Genomic DNA, 23,619 nt, shown 5'->3' on the forward strand with positions numbered 1-23,619 from the left:
CTTCCTAACCTAATTTTTGATCTTGTTCTTCAGAATAATTTAGCACTAATTAGTCACAAGTACCATAAACCTCACAAAATGCATGCACATTTTCTCCACAGGGCAAACATGCAGCTGATCTCTGAAAAAGTTAAATTTCCTAACTCTCACTCTCTTTCCCTAAACAGCACCTCTCTACTAGGTATCATTCTCTATAGCAACAAAAATCACACATTCAGTCTCTACAACAGATATAGCTGCCCATACCTGGGCCAATTCAAAGAGCCCCTACTGCATAGTGATTCCAAAATAGGATTTAAAAATGCTAATTTTTGAAGCATTAGGATAAACTATAAGCAGAAGTGTACTGATCCTACTCAGTGTCCTATTTTGTCTCTTTCACATGTAAGCTGGAATAATGTGGTGCTTGAAATCTGAACACCAACTAATTTTAGAGGAGGGTATCATTAGAATACAATATGACCTTTATTAAACATTAATTATTTGTTAACAACACATTTGGCATGACAGTGAGAAAAAACCACTGCCTTCAGGCCACCATTATATCTGCCCTGTTTCCTTCTCTTTCTTTCTGTCATCCTACATCTGCTTTGTCAGCCCCAACAGTGCCCAACTTCCACGGCAAAAGAGATTTGCTGCCTCCTTTTAAAGCAACCAAAAGTGTTTTTATTCGTTACTAACACATAAATAAAATCACAAATTTTATGACCTAAGCTTTCAACTGCTTTAGGCAGAATATTTCTCATCTCTTCACTGCTGCTGTAGATTACAATAGATGACACCACATTTGATTTCACAGGCTTCATGCAGGGAAGATTTCGTTCATGCAGACCAAAATTTATTTTTTAAGTAAAAGATAAAGCTTAATGGAAGGGGGTTACAAAAAATGTCAGAGGGTCTGAACATTTAATGCCCAGAGACTTTGGAATACCTTTTAAAACACAAATGAGACAGACAAGTGGGATAAGAGAAATTATCTTATCTAAAGTGAAGAGAATTTAAAGAAAAAACTCCTCACAAGACTAACACTGAAACCATCTAATCTGTCCAGGGGCTTGGGTAACAACAAAACCAGTGGAATATGACAAACAAAGACTGTGAGGTCTTTCAAGGCAGGGAAAAACACACCAGGAACAGCATCTGGCAAATCACCTCAACATCAGTTCCTAAACATACCTGAAATTATAAACAAAGTTTCAGATGGGGGTGGGAATGAACCAAGAACATTCCTGTTCTGTTGGAACAGAACACATTTTCTCTCTGGAATGGAATGAATGCTATACCAAGGTGGCCAGTAAGCACTGAACTTCAACCTATTGTTCTCTTTTAAACTATTAAATCGGTTTCTAATAGTGACTATCCAAGGCTAATGAGAACTGAAGCATGCATAAGGAATCAAAGTAACATCATTATTATAATTTCATGCTCTATAAAACTGTAGACATTTGGTTTAAAAGCCTCCTATTTTGAAACATCCTTGCTGATATTATTCATTCTAAATTATTTTTCATCTCTGCCTTATCTATTAAGCAAGATCCCTTGGCAATACTTGTGTTTCTATATACATCAAACAGTGGCTGCATCAGAGGCAGATCTAACCATAACAAGCCTAAAATCTTGGTCAAGAAGGAAGAAAATAAAGCACTGATACTTGATAATACATCAATACTGTATTTTTGAAATAAGACTAATAAATACAGAATCACATAATTGTTAAGGTTGGAAAAGACCTCTACGATCCTCAAGTCCAACCATCAACCCAGCACCACCTCCATGCTCACCGCTAAACCAAGCCCTGAAGTGCCATATCCATGTTTTTGAGTGCTCCCAGGGATGCATTCACAAACATGTGGAAGATGACTCAACCACTTCCCTGAGCAGTCTGTTTCAATGTCTGACAACCCTTTCCATAAAGAAACTTTTCCTAACATCCAATTTAAACCTCCCCTGGTACAACTTGAGGCCATTTTCTTTTGTCACTTGTTACCTGGCAGTAGAAACTGACTCCCACCTCACCACAACCTTCTTCCATGCAGTTGTGGGGAGCAATAAGGTCCCCTCAAGCCTCTTTTTCTCCAGGCTAAATACAAATGCATTGTATCCAATACAGTACAAATAATTTCACATACGAACATATGAAGTATTAAAGGGCTAAAATAAATTGCATTTTGATGAAGAAGCTTGCAAGGAGCAGTTTCCATTTACTATTCAAAATAGGTCAGACATTATATACTTGCATACTGCTATTATAATCCATTTTTAAAAGTGAAAACAGTAATCACATCAGCAGCTAATAAAGTCTGATGGCCTGCTTTTCCTAACACCTGCCTAATGCTTTCTAAATAGCAAACTGAATGAGGATACTCAGCCTAGGGAAAAAACATAATAAAAAAGACTGGAAGAGATTTTATTTTATAAGCATGTATATAGAAAATAAAACAAGAAATGTTATTCTTAAACCTGCAAGTTAAAATGAAGACCATAAATTTACAGTAAGGCAGCCTATAATAATATAGGTCACATATGATGATTTTCTATTTGGAAAGACCCCATTTCAAAGTCTCATTTACAAAACACATTAACTTCTTTTTAAATATTCTTTAGAAGTTCAAAACAGTCAACCATATTTCACCCTTCACTTTTATTAACCTATAGGAACAGACCTGACAGGTTTGAGAGCAAGGCAGCAGCCAACTAGTTAAATCAGCAGTACTGGAAGCATAATGTGCATCCACTGAGTCACCAAGGTTATATAAACTGACACAGCAAATTAATACCACTGCTTCCCTGCCTCCCAAAATACAAACCACTCAGCTACCCAGCCATTACAAATGATATCTGTGTTTCAGTGGTAGCAGAACAACTGTCAGAGCCCAGAAACTGAGCTACCTACTCATTCAAGAAGAGATCTGGAGGTCAGATCCAAGGTGTGCTGAGCACAAGGATGTGCCATTGGCACCTGCACTGTCCCTGCTTCACCCACCTGAGGATGAATGAGGAAATCAAGACTTTGCAGATCACTCCACTTATTTGTGGAGTGATGAAAGTCCTGTAGGAAATCAGTTCTCAGGTACTTGACAGACTGGATTGCATCTACCCAAGACGTAACAGGGCAAAAGAACACTATGAAGTCGCTCAACCATAAAACATGGAAGAGCTATGATCAGAAGTACTCTGAAAAATACTTCTCTAGGTACACACACTTTTTGACTCGCAGAATTTAACAGTGTCTGTATGAACTTGGAGCCTCCAGAAGTGTGAGACTCTTAGGAGAAATAAAACACTTGCCCAATATAGACTTAAAAAAGTCATAGCACAAAGAATTCTTAAAATAGAAGCTTGCAAAACGCATTATATTGTCAGAGCAAATCTGCCTCCATCCCGCCAGAGATGCTGGCGCGGTGATCCGCGTGTAACTCCACCTATCTTTTAAGGCAAAAACTGTCCTAGTACTACTGCTTGTGGGTTTTAATGCAAAGTTCTGGCAATCATCCAGGACTCCAGAAGGGAGGAAATGCAGCTTTTCAAATTTACTTTTTAGGTCATGACATAAGAGATCACACTGATGGCCACTAATGCTCCATTTACAAATGCAGAGGGGAGTCAGCAACTTGTACTTAAAGAAAAAAGGATGCACTTCTAAAAAAATGCTACATTGTACAGTAACTTCATGCTTTCACAAATTATCTAATACTTTCCCCAGAGCTTAGTAAAACATAAGCCAGAAAATATGGAATTGAAAAACAAGGGTGAACCAGTGTATTTTTGTCCATGGCAAATAGACAATCCTAACAAACAGTGATGTTTTTAAACTGAAGTTTTAAGAAAAATGAAGAAAAGCCCATTTATATAACATTTTATCCTGTCCCCTATGCTTAGAACATGAAAAGGTATGCATGTTCATCACTGAAATGACCAGACTAAATCTGAGATCAGCTCACTTTTAACGTTAGTTAGTGGTATTTGAGCTTCTATCTTCTGTGAAGAAATCTCAATTGTATTGGTGTTCAATATGTGGTTAAGTCTTCAGGCAATGATAAAATCAAAAACCTTCTCCACTCTTTTCTCAGACTTGCCCTTTTAAGCAAAGTTAATGGTTCCATACAATTTTTTGGCTTTATACAGAATTCTTTACGGGAGCCTTTGCCAGCAAGACAGATGCCACACTGCCTTCTATATCAAAATAGCAACTAAGAATGATAAGTGAGGACATCAGTGGAACATGGATCCAATTAGCAGAATATGGCAAAATTGACATTTATATAACAAAGTTTCAGGTTAGTCATCGATGACTAAATTTATACCACAGAGCTATTAATTCTTCACCCTCTGCAGACAGAAGAGCAGCAGATTACAAAAATCAGAAAACCAATAGATTTTTTTGCCCAACAGACTTCAGTAGAATCACAGAATGGTTGGGATTGGAAGGGACCTCTGGAGATCATACAGTCCAATCCCTTGCCAAGGCAGAGTCACCTAGAGCAGGTGATGCAGGAACACATCCAGGAGGTTGTGGAGTCTCTCTCCCTGGAGACATTCAAAACCTCCCTGGTCAGCCTGTTCCAGTGCTCTGCCACCCTCAATGTAAAAAAGTTCTTCCTCATGTTGAGCTGGAACCTGTGTTTCAGTTTATGGCCATTGCTCCTCATCCTGTCACTGGGCACCACTGAAAAGAGTTTGGCACCATCCTCTTGGCACCTGCCTCTGAGATATTTGTATGCTTTAATGAGATCCCTTCTCAGTCTTCTCCAGACTAAACAGGCCCGGCTCCCTCAGTCTCTCTTCATAAGAGATGCTGCCTCTAATTATCCTTGCGACCATCCACTGGACCCGCTCCAGGAGCTGCTTGTCTCTCTTGTACTGAGGAGCCCAGACTGGACACAGCACTCCAAATGTGTTGGTCGAAGCTCCTGCGTTCCTCTTTCCCAGTAACTTGGCAACTACGGTAGGGCAGAAAGCAACTGATGCCAAAATAAAAAATTGAGCAGCATCACAACATAGGCAGACAGTATTTTCATGCCTATTGGATTTAAGAAAGCCTCTTTGCTAAATTAATACTAGAACAGTTTATAAAATTAACAATTAGCTGGAGGCATACTCATTACTACAAAACAACCTCCCCTGCTCCCTCGAGTCCAATGCACCCTGGCCTTTCAGGAATTTTTCTTTTTCCTGATGCTAACTCCTTCAATATGTTTACATGTAGAAGTCTCCATGTCCCCTGTTCTGTCAAGCAAGCCAAGCTCTCCTAGCATCTTGTGAAATAAGCTCTCTTCTTATAACTCAATTGTTTCTCTAACACCTCATTTGCAGCTGTCCACTGGAAATCTCATGATTGATCCATCCCTGAATCTTATTTACCCTGTTCACAGTTGAATTAATCCTAATAGTTTATTTCTCAAAAGAGACTTCGTAACTGAGATTGTTTTCCTCCTAAATCATTCTCACTCAATAACCTGTCACTTGCCAAACTTTTTGGTTTGCTATTTATTATTTTTATCTGTGCTAGATAAAATCTTTTCTGTTTTCTCTTCTGTTCTAGAGTTAGTCCACAACTCCTTCACATACCAAATTAGTTTTTACTCCATGGGGTTTTATTAGACTGAATAATCACTAGTATGCAGGAGAAAACTTTATTGGTAGAAGCACCCTGAACTCTACACAGGGACAGAGCATGCATGAGAAAGACAGACAGATGTACCTCTGCCAGACTTCCACCCTGCAACTAGTGGACATATTCACACCCATTTATGGCTTCCCAAATGTGCTGAAAATCAAGGACTTGGCTTTCTATTCTGTCAGCTTTCCTAGAGCTCTGCATCAGAAACATGCTCAATTGTAAGAAGAACCAGACACTAATTGACTGGCAGCACAACCCTCTAAATATGTACCACCAAGAAAAAAGGGAAAAAACATCTACGTCACCCAAACCCATAATGTGGATAGATTTCTATCAGCCACACAGTTTTCTGGAGACAGAAGCTGAAGCCACAGACCCTCCTTGAGAACCCTTGCTCTCCATCAAGGGACAGAAACCATGCTGCGCCTGAGAGTAACCACAATGACAATGGTGCCCTTTAAAATAAAGGTAAATCTTTAAAATAAAGGCTTAGGACATTGTGTCAGCAAAATGGCAATTCCCACATCACTGGTGACCTGCAAACCCCGAGCCTATCAAGTACCATCAGTTTCATTTCCTACCCTTGTGAAGGCACAAGGGAACTGAAAATAAATTGTGTGGCGTTCAGTGTGTCTTCTCCTCAAGGCATGGGCTTCCAGTTTAATGCTCAATAACCAGAGAGAATAAATCTATAAGGATTTAAGATTATGACCAAGGGAAAACCCTCCTGAGCCAATGGAAGTGCTGGTGTGCAAGGTCTGGAGTGATTACATAATCATCTAATTAAGACAGAAACCTATTCCTATAAACGGCACCATTCCCATTTGATTTAAAATAAGACACAGCCAACTACGTTTTGATCAAGTGTCATTTATGCAACATCAAAATAGCACTAGCTGCCTTCTATGTAAAAGGAAAAAAGAGCTGAGTGACATCTCCACAAGATTCTTATTTCACCCTAATCCACAGAGTAACCCAAGTGATTAAAAATGAAACATTGTGTAAGTCAAAACTGCCTCTTAACCTCTTTTGGCTTTAACTCACACACTGTTAGAAATAGGCAATCTAGAAATATTATGTACATATAAAAATGTGTTGCTGATTTTTAAAAATAGCTCACAGTTTAAATACCTATTTTTATTACACAATCTTTCACCCACAAAAGCAGATACAACCCAAAAAAGGACACCACACAAGCTACAATACCAAAGACTTATGTTTGTACAGTTTCAGCTCCAGTGCCTTGATACAATTTCACATGACATACCTCAAATAAAATGGGCTATAGAGTCTACCAAAATATCCACATTTTTGTTCCATTTACTGAAAGGAGTAGAGAAGCATTCAGAATTCCTACATGCTCACATGCACACCTAAGCCATCCACACACATCATTAGAACCTGAGCAGAACAAGTAGTTTGATGACACACTGCTGGGAAAGGCGGGGCTCAGATTTATGTAAGAACATGCTATAAGGAAGGAATAAATGATTTCTGCTGCAGCTTTTAAAACAATTCTACTATTTTTGAACTCTGTAAGAACCAGGATAGCATCATATTTAGAGTACCCCTACAGAAAGAAACGGCATCATGTGGAGAAACACAAAAAGTGTATACTCTATTGCTGTACATTTATTTAGTTACAAATCAAACTGATGAAATGTCTGCATTTACAGTTACATTTCTAACATAAACTAGAAGCAGCATGCCAAAAGAAAGAATTCTGTCATTATAACACTGTCCAAAAATTCATTGGCACCGTGATAAAGTCACAGGCAGCAAGAGCCTACAGCATTTGGTCTTTCAGCATCCCAAAAAATACTACAGCTGGTCTTGTTAGAAAGTTTAAAAGTAGGTATATGAGTATTCTTTAACCTGTCATTAACAGCATTCTACATAGGTGGTGAGCAAAGAGATTATCAAAAAATATGTCTTGCATTACCTTTTTTTCTGTCACAAAGCTAGAGATGAAAACATGATTTAAAAAATTAGAATAATCCTGGTTACCATAGAGGTGTTAACCTTCAATTATGTTCATACTAAGGCTTCTACTTTCTGCTACCTCTTCCCAGAAGTACTTGGAGTAATATTGCTAAGGATTAAATTTCAAATTATTCTCCAATCTCATATTCTAGTCTTTATATAATTCCAAGGTTGGCCCCGACTCCACACACAAAAAAGCTGTTCTACTGTCCAAGATATGATGATAAATAAGGAAAAAAATAAATATTTTCAGCTGTGCCCCTCTGTGCCCTTACTTTCACTGCAAGAACAAAGAACATGTAAACAAGAACAAGTAAAGAGGGACAACTTTTGCCAATATGCACCAAGTAGTTAAGAATACAAAATGGATTATACCAGCAGTGTATGTATATAGATATAGATACATATACTGCTTGCAAGACTACACAATTTTGAGTGCACAGTGGTCACACCACATTTAGCAGAACTGAGGATAAATTTTGCTATCTTTAAGTAAGCAATCACCTAATCTGGCTAGACTTATGGAAAATACGTATATTTACAAATTAAGTATTTTTAATCAACACAAATTAAAAGAGTTCTCCCACATCAGATTAATTGCTTAAAACAAAATTTTCAACTTTAAATAATTATTCAATGCAAATATCAACTTCAGTGGTCAAAATTACAACTCATAGGTAGAGCCTTGATAAAGGCATGCTCCAACAGGTTATTAAAATAGCAAATAGTTCCTTTTACTCTTATCTTTTGGCTCTGGACAACCACAGAAAAAAATCCACGTGAATGGTAACAGAAAAAAAAACTCTTCAGTGGTTATGTAAAAGAATATAAAAAGAATCAGAGTAGAAATCTACATTTTATTTCTGCTTCAATTAGTGCACAGTTCTAAACACCATTACTTACAAATTAACAGCATAAAAACGTTATTGGTTGCATGATTAAGAACATTGTTTCATATGATAAAGGGGGCTTTGTATGGATGTAAATAGCATTAGCTGCTTCATTTAAAATATACCTTTAACACTTGTTTTATTTATCTAAAGGAAAGTAGCATGAATATCTCTGCTAACATTCACTGCTTTATTTTTTTTTTCTTGGTTTTATCTTCAGATAATAATTCTCTGTCTCCTCTCATCTGGTGTCACCCCACCCTTAGACACGCCTGCTTGAATTTTAGTTAACAAGATATCTGCGTATTTGCATTCTTTTACTAATTCTGATTAATATTACCTTGACAATAATGCAAAGCAACAGACAAAAGCAAAGCAATAAACAAAAGCCCTGAAAAAATAGACATTAAGTCACCATTTCTTTCCAATTTGCAAAATCAAGTTGATAATTAACCTGTCATTTACAGCACACCCTTTGCAAATCAGGCAATGGTAACGGAAGAAATTAATTAAGCTAAATTTAATTTCATTTTGCATTTTACATTAGCTTGGCAAGTTAAGGTGACAAATAACAATGATGATAATAAAGTTCCACCTACGTGAATTCTTCTGAGTATTCTCAGTGCCTCCCGGAGATGACATGGCAGTAAGAAATAAGCAAGTAAAAGGAAACCCAGCACTGGTCAAGTGAAAGCTCCAGTTACCAAGCAGCCCCAGCGATGTGCATCTTCACTGATGCAGAACAAAGACCTTTGCCAGAAGGCTGCTGTTTCAAAGCAGTGGTACCGCGACGGGCAGTTTCCTTTGGGCCGCTCGCACGCAGATGCAGCTGCACACACATGGATACTTCAACTCAGCGCCTCCCCAGAACCTGAGCACAAGCTCCCAGCAGCTGGGCTCCACCAGAAATGCAGGCATGTATTTGGGAAGATACCACACGCTGCTGAACCAAGGGGTGCTGCAGAGACTGAAATCTTCCCAGCGGGATCTAATCTGATGACACGCAGCTCCAGCATGTGTTTACTTGGCAGAGAGCTGGGAGCGTCTGCAAATGATTCGGAAGCAAGGGGAAAGGTACACAAGGGCTCTGAATTCTTGTTTTAATTAGGCACTGTTCACAAGACTCACCCCTTAAAGCGCCTTTCCTTAACATGGCTTAGCTCAGATACCCCACAAACCAGATTACATACTATTCTTACTTCACACATAAAATATTAAAAGCCTTGGATGTGATTTTCAAATAAATTAGAACAGTATTCTCCACTGAAAACTGAATTTTCTGTATTATATATCCAGGCTACATTTTCATCAAAAACTGAAAAAAAAAAATAGCAACAGCATATGACTGAGAATCTCTGGCTCTGCTGATGCTGCAGTTACACAACAGTGCATTTATGTTCAAAAACTGTAAGGCATTCCTCAGAATTGGGAACCCTGGCACACGTTGCCTTTTTAATTTAGGAGGGTGCACAGTGATGCCAGAAACCAGGATAGCCATAGCAATTTCTTTCTTTTTATTAAAAAGATCACATTTACCAAACCTTCTCTATGACAATTATCAAAATACAGAGTAGGGACAAAAAGCTATTATATTACAAATACTTCTCCAATCGACATCATTAAAAGTAAAAATACCCAGAATGTTTGGCCTACAAAACTTGGGTTTAACTGGTGAAAATAACACCAAAAACATCTATGAGAAAGATTAAAAGAATAATAATAATCATGAGATAATCCCGCTTCAGTCTGGACTTCAGTAATTAAAGGATGAATTCAAGTTAGAGCTGCAGACAGAACTGACTTCTATTTTTTTCCACATCAGTCATTTAAGCATTAGAGACAATTAAAATATTACACCTTAAAATATTTTCTGTTCTACATAAACAGAGTATGACAGGACTTATGTTCCCATGAAATTGTTTCCTATTATCTACACAGTTTGCTATTCACCCTGGCAATGGTTGAAGAAAATCCCTGTTGTCACCCTGGCCTCCTCCACTCCTCACAAAACCAGGATTCTGCAAGGCTGATTCCAGCACAGAGTAAACTTCCACCACAGCCAACAGGACCTGCACCTATACACCCATGAGGCATCTTATCCTTAAGCTGCAGTGATGCCAAATTTTTTGTGATACATCTGACCTCTGAAAGGGCTTTTGACTTAGTGCAATACTAGATTACAAAGAGATAGGAATCAGGGAAGAAAAGAGAGAACTACGTAAAATGCAAAATTATTAAAATTTGTTGGGAAGATAAACCAGCCCCCTCAAAATGCAATGCAAAGACAAGATGAGAGGGCATATGGGTGTCTCACGAAATAAAACCCACAAGATTCTCTAAAAATATATGTAGATGAAGCAGAATTTAATAGAAAGGAAGGTTCCTGCTCTTCACTCTCACCCAGTCAGAATTAGCATTAAAAAACCCCTGATAAACACAAGGTTTCAGAAGTATCAGTAACGTCAGCACTCTATGGGTTATGCTAATTCATTGTCTGAACAGTACTTTCAGGTGACAGCCATCATGCAAAATCCTGAAATCTAGCTGAGCATGGAGGCTACAAACTGCACTATCGAATCTGCAATGTAAAAATTAACATTACAGCCAAACACACAACAAACAAAAAAATAAAAATAAATAAATAAAAAGGCATTTAAAGCGTTAAACTAGAAGTGGTTTAGGGTAAAAGTGACAAAACCAAAACTTATCTTTGATCGGCCAAGTTACAACAGCACACACTATTTATTCCAAGAAAATCTGACTATGTAGTTTGCCCATAAATAATCTGGTCTCTCTATAGGAGCCTTTTGAAACTTCCTTTAGAAACCCTACTCCCTGTTTACAGCTTTGAAAATTCAGGCCTTTTTCCAATATATAACCACCTTAGTAATGAATGCAATTCTACCACTACAATCCAAATAAGGCTGTATTGACACTAACAAAAATAGCCCTGTTTTCACCTCACCAGTTGAAAACTAATAAAAAATGAACAAAAGGAAATAATTCCTCATCATATCAAATTATTAAGAGCTGGGGTTTTTCAGTCTGGAGAAAAGAAGACTTCAGAGAGACCTCACTGTGGCCTTAAGGGTACTTATAAAAAGGAGGGAGAGGGAGACAGTGACAGGACAAGGGGCAATGGATTTGAAATGAAAGAGTGCAGGTTTAGATTAGATGTCAGGAAGAAATTCTTTACTCAGTTGCTGGTGAGGTACTGGCACAGGTTGGCCAGAGAGGTTGTGGACGCCTCATCCCTGGAAGTGTTCAAGGCCAGGTTGGATGAGGCTCTGAGAAAGCTGGTCTAGTGAGTGGCACCCCAGCCATGGCAGAGGGGTTGGAAACAGATGACCTTTAAGGTCCCTTTCAGCCCAAACCATTATATATTGAGTTAGTTGACAATGCAGCCTCCTTTGGGCAAAGCACAGTGGAAATGGGCTTTCTGATGTAGTAATCAAAGGTAGAATTGTAGATAATTTTGTTTCTACAGTTGAAATATGCCAAATATCCCCTTTTTCCCTCTTCCATTGAAATGTAAATTCTATTTCTTGTATAGAAAATATTATCTGTCCTGAAGATTTGAAGCTTATTAACATATTAGATAAATTTCTTTCCAGTCATCTGCAAAATAAATGCGCACACAAGATATTATCCATTGTAGTTTGCTTCACTCCCAGTCTTAATACTTAATCTAGCAAATGTTTTGCTGCCTTGGCAAAGGCAGCTAATACATTTTCAATTATACCTCATGCTCAATTTGTGTTGCCAACTGAGAACAAAGTCATGTTCAGAGGGTCAGCAAGAAGCAAGCAATTGCTTTTGTGCATTATCCCAGAAAACTGAAAACTTTCACTGTTCCTGGGTATGCATTCATAGACAGGACAAGTTCTCAAAGTATGCCACTAAGTTTGAAAACTCAGCCAAACAAAATCAGATGCATACAACTCATCACCATCCACCTGTGGGCTACAGAATTGTATATTTGAAAGCTCAAACATACATTTCACTGTTGGTAGTATCTGTCCAGATGTATAAAGATTCAATTATTTCCTGGGAAGGACTGAAAACAGTGAAAGACCAAGACTGAACCCTTAAATTCCTCTGTTTAAAAGGATTTTAAAACAAAATTGCTGTTTTTAAACAGGGTTGGTTTTAAGGCCATACCATTTCAAGGAAAGCAAAAAAGGAGCAAAAATAGAAGACACAAAAAGATAGATACAGACCTAGAAACTGTAAAAATGTTAAACAGATGCAAGAGTCTGCAAACCTGAAAATATAAAAAGTAAAATCAAAAGCAAGGTAGCTATAAGGACAATTCAGAACATTGTTTCCTCCTCCATCTGTTTCATCCTATTACATTAAAATGGAGGACTTAAATAATTAACTTATTTGCCTTTCACTCAAGGTTTGACCAGAAGGCCCAAGACTCAGATCTTTCTGATCCCTAGAGAATGGTTATCATATATAAGAGTCTTGGTCAGTTCTTGCCACAAACAACACAGAGCATCCTAAGTTGCAAGGCCCTCCTTCCATAGCCTAGATGGGAAAGAAGCTAGTAAAACACAGTACTAACTAGAAATCTATCAGGGCATTTTCAGCTCATAGCAAAATTATGAGGAAAACCCCTCATATCAGAATATAAATCTGAAATTTTAATTCCATTTTAGCTTTATTACAAAAGAATTAAGAAATTATTTCCTAACTGTTCTCTGGTATGACAAAGCAAGAGTTGTCTATGCTACAAGGTTTAAATATTGAAATTTTGGACCACAAGTAATTGAACTCCATGTGGCTGGAATTAATTTCTACCACAATGTCACCTTACTCTTGGCTCAGAAGAAACATACAGGATTATGTGCTCAAAATGACAGCTCAACTTCAAGAGCAGCTACGTCACTGAATTGAGCTTTGTCAACCACGAGCTGTAAAGACCTCCACTGCATATTACTCATGCATCTGGAAGGCAATATGAAGAGCAGGAAAAAGGAGTTTTATTTTGACAGCCATCAGAACACAGCACAATAAAGAGGATCCATAGACTGGTTGAAAAAAAAAAATCAGTTTGACATATTATTTGTTAAACTGAGTAGATTTCAAAAAAATGGCAAACAAAGAGATGGAGTCAACAGACTGCTCCAAATATTGTGTGCTCTTAGAAAGAGGGAACAGTGAAAGTCCAGAAATTAAAGTTTGGATATAAACATCTTTAAGCTCCTGATAAAAGGACTGGAAAACTGCAATTTCAACAGCAGCATATTAGATGCATGAATAGGGATGCCAAAAAAATCTGCATATCAAATATGACCTAATGACTTAATCTTGAAGGCAAAAGCAAGAAAAAACACCTCTTTACTTCACAGGTCAGTTTCTCAAGGAATATTTTGATAAAGCTCTTAAAACTTAAAAGGCCTTGTTTGGGAGAGACCTCTGATTCAAAAGGTTGAAAACATATTTTGTTGTACTGTAAACAAAAGTGCTGAAAATGGTCATATGACCTGTTTCCCTGAGCTTGAATCAAACTAATCCTGCTAAAGCTTAGAAATATGCATGACTCAGTAGCCAAAGCCATGTGTGTATTTGCCCTTGCAAAGTTGCTGCCACCTTTCATTGTCCAAAAGTGCTGTGTTGCTGATCTCCAAACAGCCTCTAGTGCTTTAGCTCTCTTTCCAGAAAAGAACTCAAAACATTGCATCCTGAACTTTTTATTAAAAGGGCCTTTTACAAACAATTTTGAAATCTATCAAGTATATAGCTCCTATTTGGATAAATTAGAAGTAAACTCAACAACATATGTTTTTACCACTCTGCAATTCTACTACTTTCAAAACTTTTATTTTTTTTTCCCTACTGTCTCCCTGCTGATTACCTACCCCATTATCTGCTCCACTCTTCCATCTTCTAATGAGATTATCAGTATTCTGTAACTATTTACTACACAATCCTGGCTGCTCTGGAACTAAAGGAATGTTAACTCAAAAAAGAAAAAAAAAAATTTAAAAATGGTACTATGTGCCTAGAAGGACGATGGGATGATTTGAAATCTCAGTGCAGGCCTAAATGCACTAGGTTTCAAGTATCAGGAACAAATAACCACATATGTACTATCAAATTTCCAGTCTCTCAGCTCTAAAATGAAAATGATACCTTCCTAAACGATGCAAGAGCACAACCCATCAAATACTAAAATCAAAACCACACATAAATATCAAGTAAACTAAACTCAACTATTGCAAGAAATTGCCAAGAATCAGAACAGAACGCTTTTTTTTTTTAGCATCTTTATGAGTGTCAACCAAGACAGGACAGCACAGAGCATAAGCCAGTTCCTACAAGCAGTTCTCTCAAGACTGAAATTAGTGCAAGCAAGAAAGAAACTTGCAGGCCAGTCCATATGGCACACCAATGTTTTCCAATTCATAAAATCACCATCTTTTATAGCAAAGACCTCTGTAAGATAAAGTACCAAAAAAAGATGAGGAACTGGACAACCTTTGAGATGTTCTGTCCCCATACTTCACGTACACAAATGCCAGTGCTGCAGCAGTGTTGACAAAGCTATCACATACTCATTCCCTGCCTACTTCAGAGAGAGATGTTTAAAACAAAAAAAAAAAAAAAAAGAAAAGCTTCTAACCTTCACTTTCTCAGCACCACAGATTATTAAATAATAATCTATTTCAATTACTCTGTAATAGAAAACCCTTGTGGTTGAAAGAAGAGAGACTGGAAAGGTTTGTCCTGCCCCTGCACACTGTGGGTGCAGCAAACAACAAAGGAGAATGTCAGGCCCTGTAAAAATAAGGAAGAAGAGTGAAACCTATTCCTTACAATGAAATAGAGTACAATCTCCAATACCAACATGAAAATGGCAGAAACAAATTTTATGAAAATGGCAGAAGCAAATTCTAAAACATTGACAAAAATAATTCATAATTTCTTAAAGTAGTATTACGTTCTTATTTATTCTTATGCTCCTTAAATGTACCAACATCAATGAGCAAGACAGTTAGTGGATTCTAAACACTTCTCAATGCTGCAAACTGGCATATATACATTCCTTGTTAGGGCCCCTTCTGGGTGACCCCTGCTATCTTCAAAAAATATACTTAAAAGATCAATGAATTACCACTTTGTACCATGGCACACACAGAGGGAAGCTGTAAATAAAACCAGGAATGATTCCATTTCCTGGTTGTGTAGATTTTGCTTTGATATTAAAATAAATAAATACTAGGTGTATATATAAGGGCACTTTAAATGTTTTTAAGGTTACAGACATTTGAATATTTCAGAAATTTACTACAGACTACACCTGTATACCTATTTGTATTTACACATCCACAAAACTCCAGGGAAGTAAAGTTTTAAAACAGATCTGAGAGGTCTGTGAAGCCACTCAGCAGCCTTGTGAGTCACACCTGCACTGTCAGGGTCAGTGCCAACATAAAATTTGCATTTTTTTCTGTATTCACAGTGCAATTGATGGGATGCATCACAGCATTCAAGTTTCTAGTGCTGAGCTAATCTGAATCTCAGACTAGACCATTCAGTTTCTTAACTCCAGTAAAACTTACTTTCTATCCTGAGCAAAGCATAAGTACTCATCACTGGTGAACATGAGAGTTGCATCTGGACACTGAAAAAAGTGCATACAACTCTCTTTTAACCCTTCTAGCAAACATATTGAAGGAATTTTTTTGTGCTACTTTAATTCCTGCATATTCAGATAAAGTGATCTTGTATCTTTATGGAAGATATTTTTATGCAAGACATTTACCATCCTGATATCCTGGAAGCTATTACTTTTTAGCATATGGTATTCAAATTCACAAATAACAAGTTACTATTATAAAAAAATGGCATTTCAGGTTTTTCCATTGGAACAGATTTTGATGTACAATGATTTCAAGTGCAAATGCATTAAAAGATGCAAGTGTACAGGAAGATATTTTAAACAGTTTTTCTTTATAGACCCTGCACTGGGTATTTCATGAACAGGATACTGAGGAAGACATTTCACTCTAGACAGTTATGCAAAGATAAATTATTTGAGGATGTAACCTATACTTGCAATATTAAAATGTAAAGAACCATCTACTCAACTACTTCACATGTTTCAGTTGGAACCAACTTTTCCTAGCTTCTTTTGCTTTTTAGATTACAGTGTTAGGCCGTTAACTTAAGACACACTGCTTGCCCTTGCTGCTGCCTTTTTCCTTTCTCTGTGACAGGATTCCTATGGACATCCACAGAGTTGTCTCAGTGTGCTTCATCAATTGGAACTAAAGCCAAGCAAGTGACAGATCATTTTTGCCAAAAATCTAGTGAGCCCTGGAAGCAGCTCAAAACAGAAAACTCAGGTAGGAGCCCTGAGTAAGATTGGGCAAAGGCTGTCCTAGAACTAAAACCTCTGCCATTATGAAAAGAATCCTTCACAACTAGGAATCTTCTACTCTCCCTATTTCCAGCTGATGAAAGATACGCCAGATAATAATGTAAGGTCCAAAGGGCCAGAAAAAGACTGACTGAAGCCAATATAATGAATACCTCTACTTCACAATCTGGGTTGACAACAAAAAATTCCAAGATCTGAGAACTTAATGAGTCAGAAACCCAAGAACATTTCCTCCAAGTATGTATTTTCAATCAACTGTGCACCTGGATTTTTAGTAGTTTAATCCCAATTTCCTGGGAAATGTCAGGCAAAACAGTGAAAGCGTTTGCCAAAATCAAAACACTGAATCTATTGTTTATTTTAAACCTTCTTGTTGTCATCTTCTAGAAAGGAATCAGACTTGCTTCACAAGACCATTCTTGAAATTTTCTTAGCTATTACTCCCCTTCTCTTCTGTCAGGTACAAGCTTGTCCACCAGTTCACTGTACAAAAACCCACACAAATTAGGCTGACAGATGTTTAATGTCCATTTTCCATGATGCATCCCTCTATGCTTAACTAGCATTCTCTTGGCTACCAAGACCAGTCTTCCATAACCAATACAGGAAATCCATATGCCTCTGTATCCATTGCAGAGCCAGTTGCTTAGTTTGGTATAAATTTCAAGGTCAACACACAGGTAGCACGTTCCTCTTCCATCAAAATAATTGTCTTTGTAAAATACTTACTGTCAAATAACATTAAAGTCTCTATTAAAACAACAGAGAGAGACCTAGAGAAAAATTACTTTGGAAACCACTCTTCTGGCTTCCAGAAACTCACTTAAAACACTTGATCAATACAAACAAAAAACGAGGATTCACTGTTCTCACAAGCACCAGGTACTACAAAGTAGCTGCCTTGCTTTGGATCAGAAGGAGCCTGCATTACCGTCTGTTTTGTATTGAGCTGCTCTATGTTGAGAGCTGTCAAATCAATCAACAAAAGGGTCTGTTTGGTAAGTTACAGAAAAAGTGACATTTTACATAATCTCTATTGCTTATCTATTACTGTAACTGTTATTTTCCTTTTGTAGCACCACAAAGATGAGATAGTAATGAACTGAAAAGGCAAAGGAATGCAGCTGATAGAAATTTCCATCCCTCCTTTCAATTTCAAGAGACAACTGATTGACATAAGTCAATGCACCCAACTTCATTCTCTTAAATACTAGTCACAAACCCACAGTCACATCCTATCCAAAGGAAGAGAAAATAGCAATTCTCAAGCTGATCAAACATTAATGTCAGTAGGTAGAGTAAGCCCCAGTTTAGGATTTACTGAAAATGGTACTGTTTTCCATCTATGTACCAGAGATAAAGAAATAGCACGTGACAGAGTTGCCAGCCATTACATCATATATTGGACAAATATTTGTATATATCATCGAGTGTCTCCAACAAGTTGAGCTACAAAAATTAAATTTGCATAATACTGTAAAAATTCCCAGGAAATAGCCAGACAAAAACCTAACATGTAACAGCCTGCAACATGTGCCAAAAATATATCTGTGCTGAAAGAGACATCAACTAGTTGAAGAAAAAGCCCTTAAATACAAAAATTGAACACCAAGGGAAAGGCTTGAATTAGACAAGGGAATCTCTGAAACCTAGATAAAACAACAAAATATCTGTGTTCTCCCCACACTTGGGACTCTATCAAAGAAAACAGTAGCAAGAACAGGTAAAATGAAAAATACACAGCCTGCTGAGTCAACATAAAATTAACACTGTCAAATGTAAAAGAGCAGAAGTTCCTTCCTAGTTTCACTTAATACACAAATTACCATAACTCTTACAAACATTTAAGTAGAAAATAAAAATAGAATTTACCTTTAAATGTCTCCAGTTCCTTCCTGTTGGAGAAGAGCAGAATTAAAAAAATTAATTAGAAATACCACATGTAGAGCTACAGGATTTATTTTGCATGCTTTAAGACTCACTAAAAGACAAGCAATCAAAGAATTTGATTGTCACCATGTATAAGGATAATATTACTACATGTGTTTACCTAAAGCAAACAAAATCAATCTGTTTATAAATTAGGCCACCACCTCCTTATAACCACATACAATTATACAAATTCTGCCCACTTATATCTAGCTACATAATTTCCAGACACACTGCTCCAAAGATAACCAAGATTTCCTAAGGCATTAGTTACTAAAGCATCCTTTACTTAGCAGAGATTTACCAATTTACATCACAGTGAATAACAATTTTTATCAATGCTATTCAAAAACATCTTTGCAACACTGAAGGAGAAAAATTTGACAATATCACTCAGTTAAAAGAGAAAGGCAAAGAGACATATAGTGACATTCTTCAGAGGAGAGTAGTTTCAAGTATGGAATATGACACATAACCCACAGTACTCATGTACCAGAAAGCTAAGAAATGAAGAAAAAGATAATAGTATCTTTTTTGCCTTCATACCAGGCCACTTTCTACTTTTAGTGGTTATGCAATTGTGAATGTAGAGGCTATAAAATGGACAGAAATATCTTCTGTTTTAAAGAAATTGCAAAATGCTCTCACTGCCATTACTACAAGGTAATGATTCATCATGAATTTAAAGGCTAAAGAAGAATTTATGTAATAACTGAGATAAAGCAGAATGCTGGCCTTACAAAACACTCATTTGCATCAAACATTTTTTCAGTCTGCACCTCAGAGAGTGCCTAGTTAAATTCTGAATTCTGAAGCAAAAGTGACTGTAAGAAAAAGAAATTAAAGATTGAATTCACAGTTGTCCAGATAAATTATTCTATTCTCTATCCACTGACTAAAGCACTCTTCAGTCACCTAAAGAGACACTGTTTCACAATACAGATGCTGTATTAATAATAATAATTGTAATAATAATAACTCCTTCTATCCCTTAATAGATGATGCAATTCAGCATTTATTCTTGCATTAAGAACAGACAAAACTCACTCAAATCTGAAATAATTTATTCTCTAAGCAGGCCAAAGTATTGTAAAAGAAGGAAGAGAATGAATTTACCTCCACATTTTCAGAGAACATCCCACTTTTGTCAGCAAATGTTAAATACAGGTTTTTGAAAGAATGGGTGCTTTATCAGGAAATAAGCTAGAGTGTGATTCACAGTAAAGAATTCTATTAGTTGCAACTTCCTGTGAGTATCTATTTCCTTTCCTGCTTCTCCATTCCTTTCACAGTTTCTCCCTTTTATACCAGAGAAAAAAGCTACTTTACAATACCTGTGATTTGCAGGCTTATATCCCAAAAAATTTTTCCTAGCATGTACACTCTAAATAGAGTTAGAAAATTCTTAAACACTCTCACAAGTTGCCCTCCTTATTTTTTGAATAATGGAACAGTAGTTGAGGAAACAACAATCACAGGAAATGGTTGTTTTCCATGGACTAAAACAAAACCATAGTGAAAGAAACATCTTGTGAAAGTAAGAGGAGAAAAACTACATTACTTGCACCTAAAATCAGGAAATTTTATGACAATTGTCTACAAAAGGAAAGATGAAACAATACTGCCATTGTGTTGAAAGAGGTTAGTAAACAAGATGGTAATACAGTAGCCAAGTGGCAATCATTCATTTTCTCTAAAACCCCAGAATTTTCCTTTTCAAAATCCATCAATATTTTTAGGGTTGAGATGCACTAAGATGTTGTTCCTATATCCATATATATAATTACCATTCATTAAGAAAGTTGGAAATTAGTATTTGACAAAAACTTTTTTCTCTCTGAAAAATTAAAAGTATCTATGATTAGCATACAGTAAAAATACAGATTTGAAATTTAAGGATCTGTACTTCCTTGTATCCTCATACCAATTCAGACACACAGACTGAAGATTTTATATTTTACACTGCATGAATTAATCATATTTTGTGGTTTCTCACAAGACTTTCAATAAAACTTTTATTTAGAAATACATAATGAAATACATGGTTATTGAAACCATGTTCAGCATCAGCAGGATAGAAGATTTTTTTTTATTCATTAAATCAAATTATCCAAATAAAAAACCTGGAAGTTTAAAAATTTTAATCCTTAATCTCATTTATCAGCAGATTTGCTAAAAAACATGACACTAAACTAATAAGTGGAAAGGAAACTGACATGTGATGACGTTGGAAAAACAAATGGCTTAAGAGTATATCAGTACATTTTCTAGTTGGGTAATTAAGACCTGGCACACAGAAGTACAGAGAAAAACATATAACAGAGTAATACACCTCTCCCCTTTACAAGTAAATAACTGGTTTTGTATTTACTGATAAACTGCCAGAAGGAAGATACTTCCTTTGTCTACTCTAAGAGTCTAGTGACAGAAAGTCGTCTGCAGAATACACTGACCTCACATTAAGAGTTGAACTTCATATTTGGAACACAGACAATGTAAAGAAACAGCAATTTGGGAGAGTAATTAAAATGAAAAGGATCAAATTGAAAGCAGTTTTAGAAAAGTGGCCTTCAAAGCAAGGTTAAAAGACAAGCAGAAGGAAACATGTATGGCAATTGAAAGCACTCTGTAGGGAAATGCTCCTGGATTTTAAAGAGTTTTCATCCAAAAGAACATTCATGCACTTCACAGATGGATGAGATAACCCTTTCCACTACTATTAGAAGGAAAACACACACCTGCCTTGCCTCTGGCCCTCTACACATGAAGGCTCTTGAAGCCCAGTGTGGGCTGCTCAGCATCTGACCAGGATTAAAGGAGCTCCCATGCTGAGTCCAACCACTGATCAATAGAACTACCTGCCATCTGACTATATGCTCTTCAGCTACTAAATTTTAGGTTACTGGCAAAAAACCTGGCTAGTTACTGTAGAAGAATACATTTTACCTTTTCATAGTTAACAGTAAGCTTTCAGAAGAAAGGACTAAATTAGAAGGCACATTATAATATGAATAGCTCTTTTCATTGAAAGACAAAGTTCAGCACCTCTGAGCAAGAAAAAAAGGCTAAAATAACAAGCTAAAGTCTAACATAATCAGACTATAAAGGCATGGAGACACTTCAAAAGTAATCTCGTTCTGTATGCAGAGCAATTTACAAATCCCAGATTCCTTCCTGAAAGACAAGAGGCTGTACAGGCTCCACTGACTGAAGTTATGTCCATGAAAACTATCTGGCCACACATATAGGCAATGGTGTTAATCCCTGCCTTTCCAGTTGCTTGTTTTCATAAAATAGATGGGGGAGGGGCACTTAATTACTCTGTGAAATTCTGTACATATCAAACTCAGTTACCAGTTTTTAAGATACCTGGAATGTTCTGATGATGATGCTGTCAGTGGTCTCAACTTCTTCATTTACAGAAAAGGTAACATTCAGGGTTTGTGGTAAGAACATATAATTGTGGAGACAACAGGTGAAACAAATAGTCTACAATATATGACTTGTCCCACAGGGTAACTGACATGACCAATTAGAGTTACAATCTAGTTAGAAGGCAGATACAAATTCCCAAGGACCTTCCCATTCCCCTCAGGCTTTTTATTGCACTGTTGGATTAACCCTGTTCCAGCCACTGAGCAGATGAGATGGACACTAGGAAGACTGTACTGGTATCACTGACAAACAAAAATAAATCTAGGGATCAGAATATGGGAGGACTAGGAGGCTTTACTATCCTCCTTTAAGTTACTGAGATCAAAGGGAATTTAATTTGTTCAGCAACAGTAAGAAAAAAAGAATCTCAGGTTCTACTGTATCTTGCAAAGGGCTGTAACACTAAGATCAATTTCCTAAGTGTAACTAAACATCAAGGAATCCAGTTAAATACCTAGGAGACTACAGAAACACCACATTCCTTACAAAGATGCCACCAGCCAGAATTTCTTACAGATCTTCAAGAAGAAAACAGGCAGATAAGAAAGCAACAGAGTCCTAAATTAATGTCAGGAACACAAGCTCTGAAAGCAACAGTCAGTAAACACCAACAACTAGACTCATATATAAACAAAAGACAATATCAAGACAGAATATAAATGCTAAAAATTGAGGATTGAATTTGAAAGATTTTACAGTTATACGTGTTAATAAATTTTGAGTCATAAGTACTATTTACAAAAAGTATATTTGAAGAAAGTATAGATGCTTATCAGCAAATTAATCTAAAAATAGTTATGGCATCTAACATGATCCAACCCAGAAACAGAGAAATGCTGCATTTCCTCTGCTATGTCTAGTACAGTTAAGTCTTCAAAATTATGTATTAAAAAAAAAATCCTTCCATAGCCTGACTCATGCTTTAGTAAGCTAAAAAGCCATGAGATCTCTCCTCTGGGACTTTCCTCTGGATGTCATCAGAAGTAAAAGCCAAAATACGGAGACCTCAAAACCTATGTCACTTGTAGGGCGCACAGAGATAATTTAAGTACTCTTTTTTTTTTTTTTTTAGTTAGGATTAGCACTTTTGTGAATCCTGACACAAAACTGTTTTCCCCATCTCTGAGATTGGTTGAGCATCCCTTGGAGATACTTAGGCCAATTACTACTTTGAAATACACTTGAGACTGAAGCAATGAAAAGCCTTTAAGTATTGAAAAATTAGTAAAAACCAACACTATTACTGAACTACTGCTGGAATTGAACTGCAGGCAAGGTTTCTATTCATCTGACAAAACACTGTAGACAGGTCAGGATTCTCCATCATCAAAAGTGACATTTTATCCCCTAAAAGAGAAGAGCAGAGAACT

The 23,619-nt window shown here is 36.8% G+C and overlaps 1 protein-coding gene across 1 annotated transcript in view; it reads right to left on the bottom strand.

Moving 5' to 3' along the window:
* DTNBP1 (dystrobrevin binding protein 1) overlaps positions 1–23,619 on the bottom strand; it is a 63,075-nt gene that overhangs the window by 16,414 nt on the left and 23,042 nt on the right. The window contains exon 7 of the mRNA XM_036378688.1: positions 18,758–18,780. Within this exon, the coding sequence (XP_036234581.1) occupies positions 18,758–18,780 (23 nt within the window). The remainder of the gene's footprint in view (positions 1–18,757; positions 18,781–23,619) is intronic.

The sequence above is a fragment of the Molothrus ater genome, chromosome 1, assembly GCF_012460135.2.
Source record: "Molothrus ater isolate BHLD 08-10-18 breed brown headed cowbird chromosome 1, BPBGC_Mater_1.1, whole genome shotgun sequence".
Taxonomy (NCBI): domain Eukaryota; kingdom Metazoa; phylum Chordata; class Aves; order Passeriformes; family Icteridae; genus Molothrus; species Molothrus ater.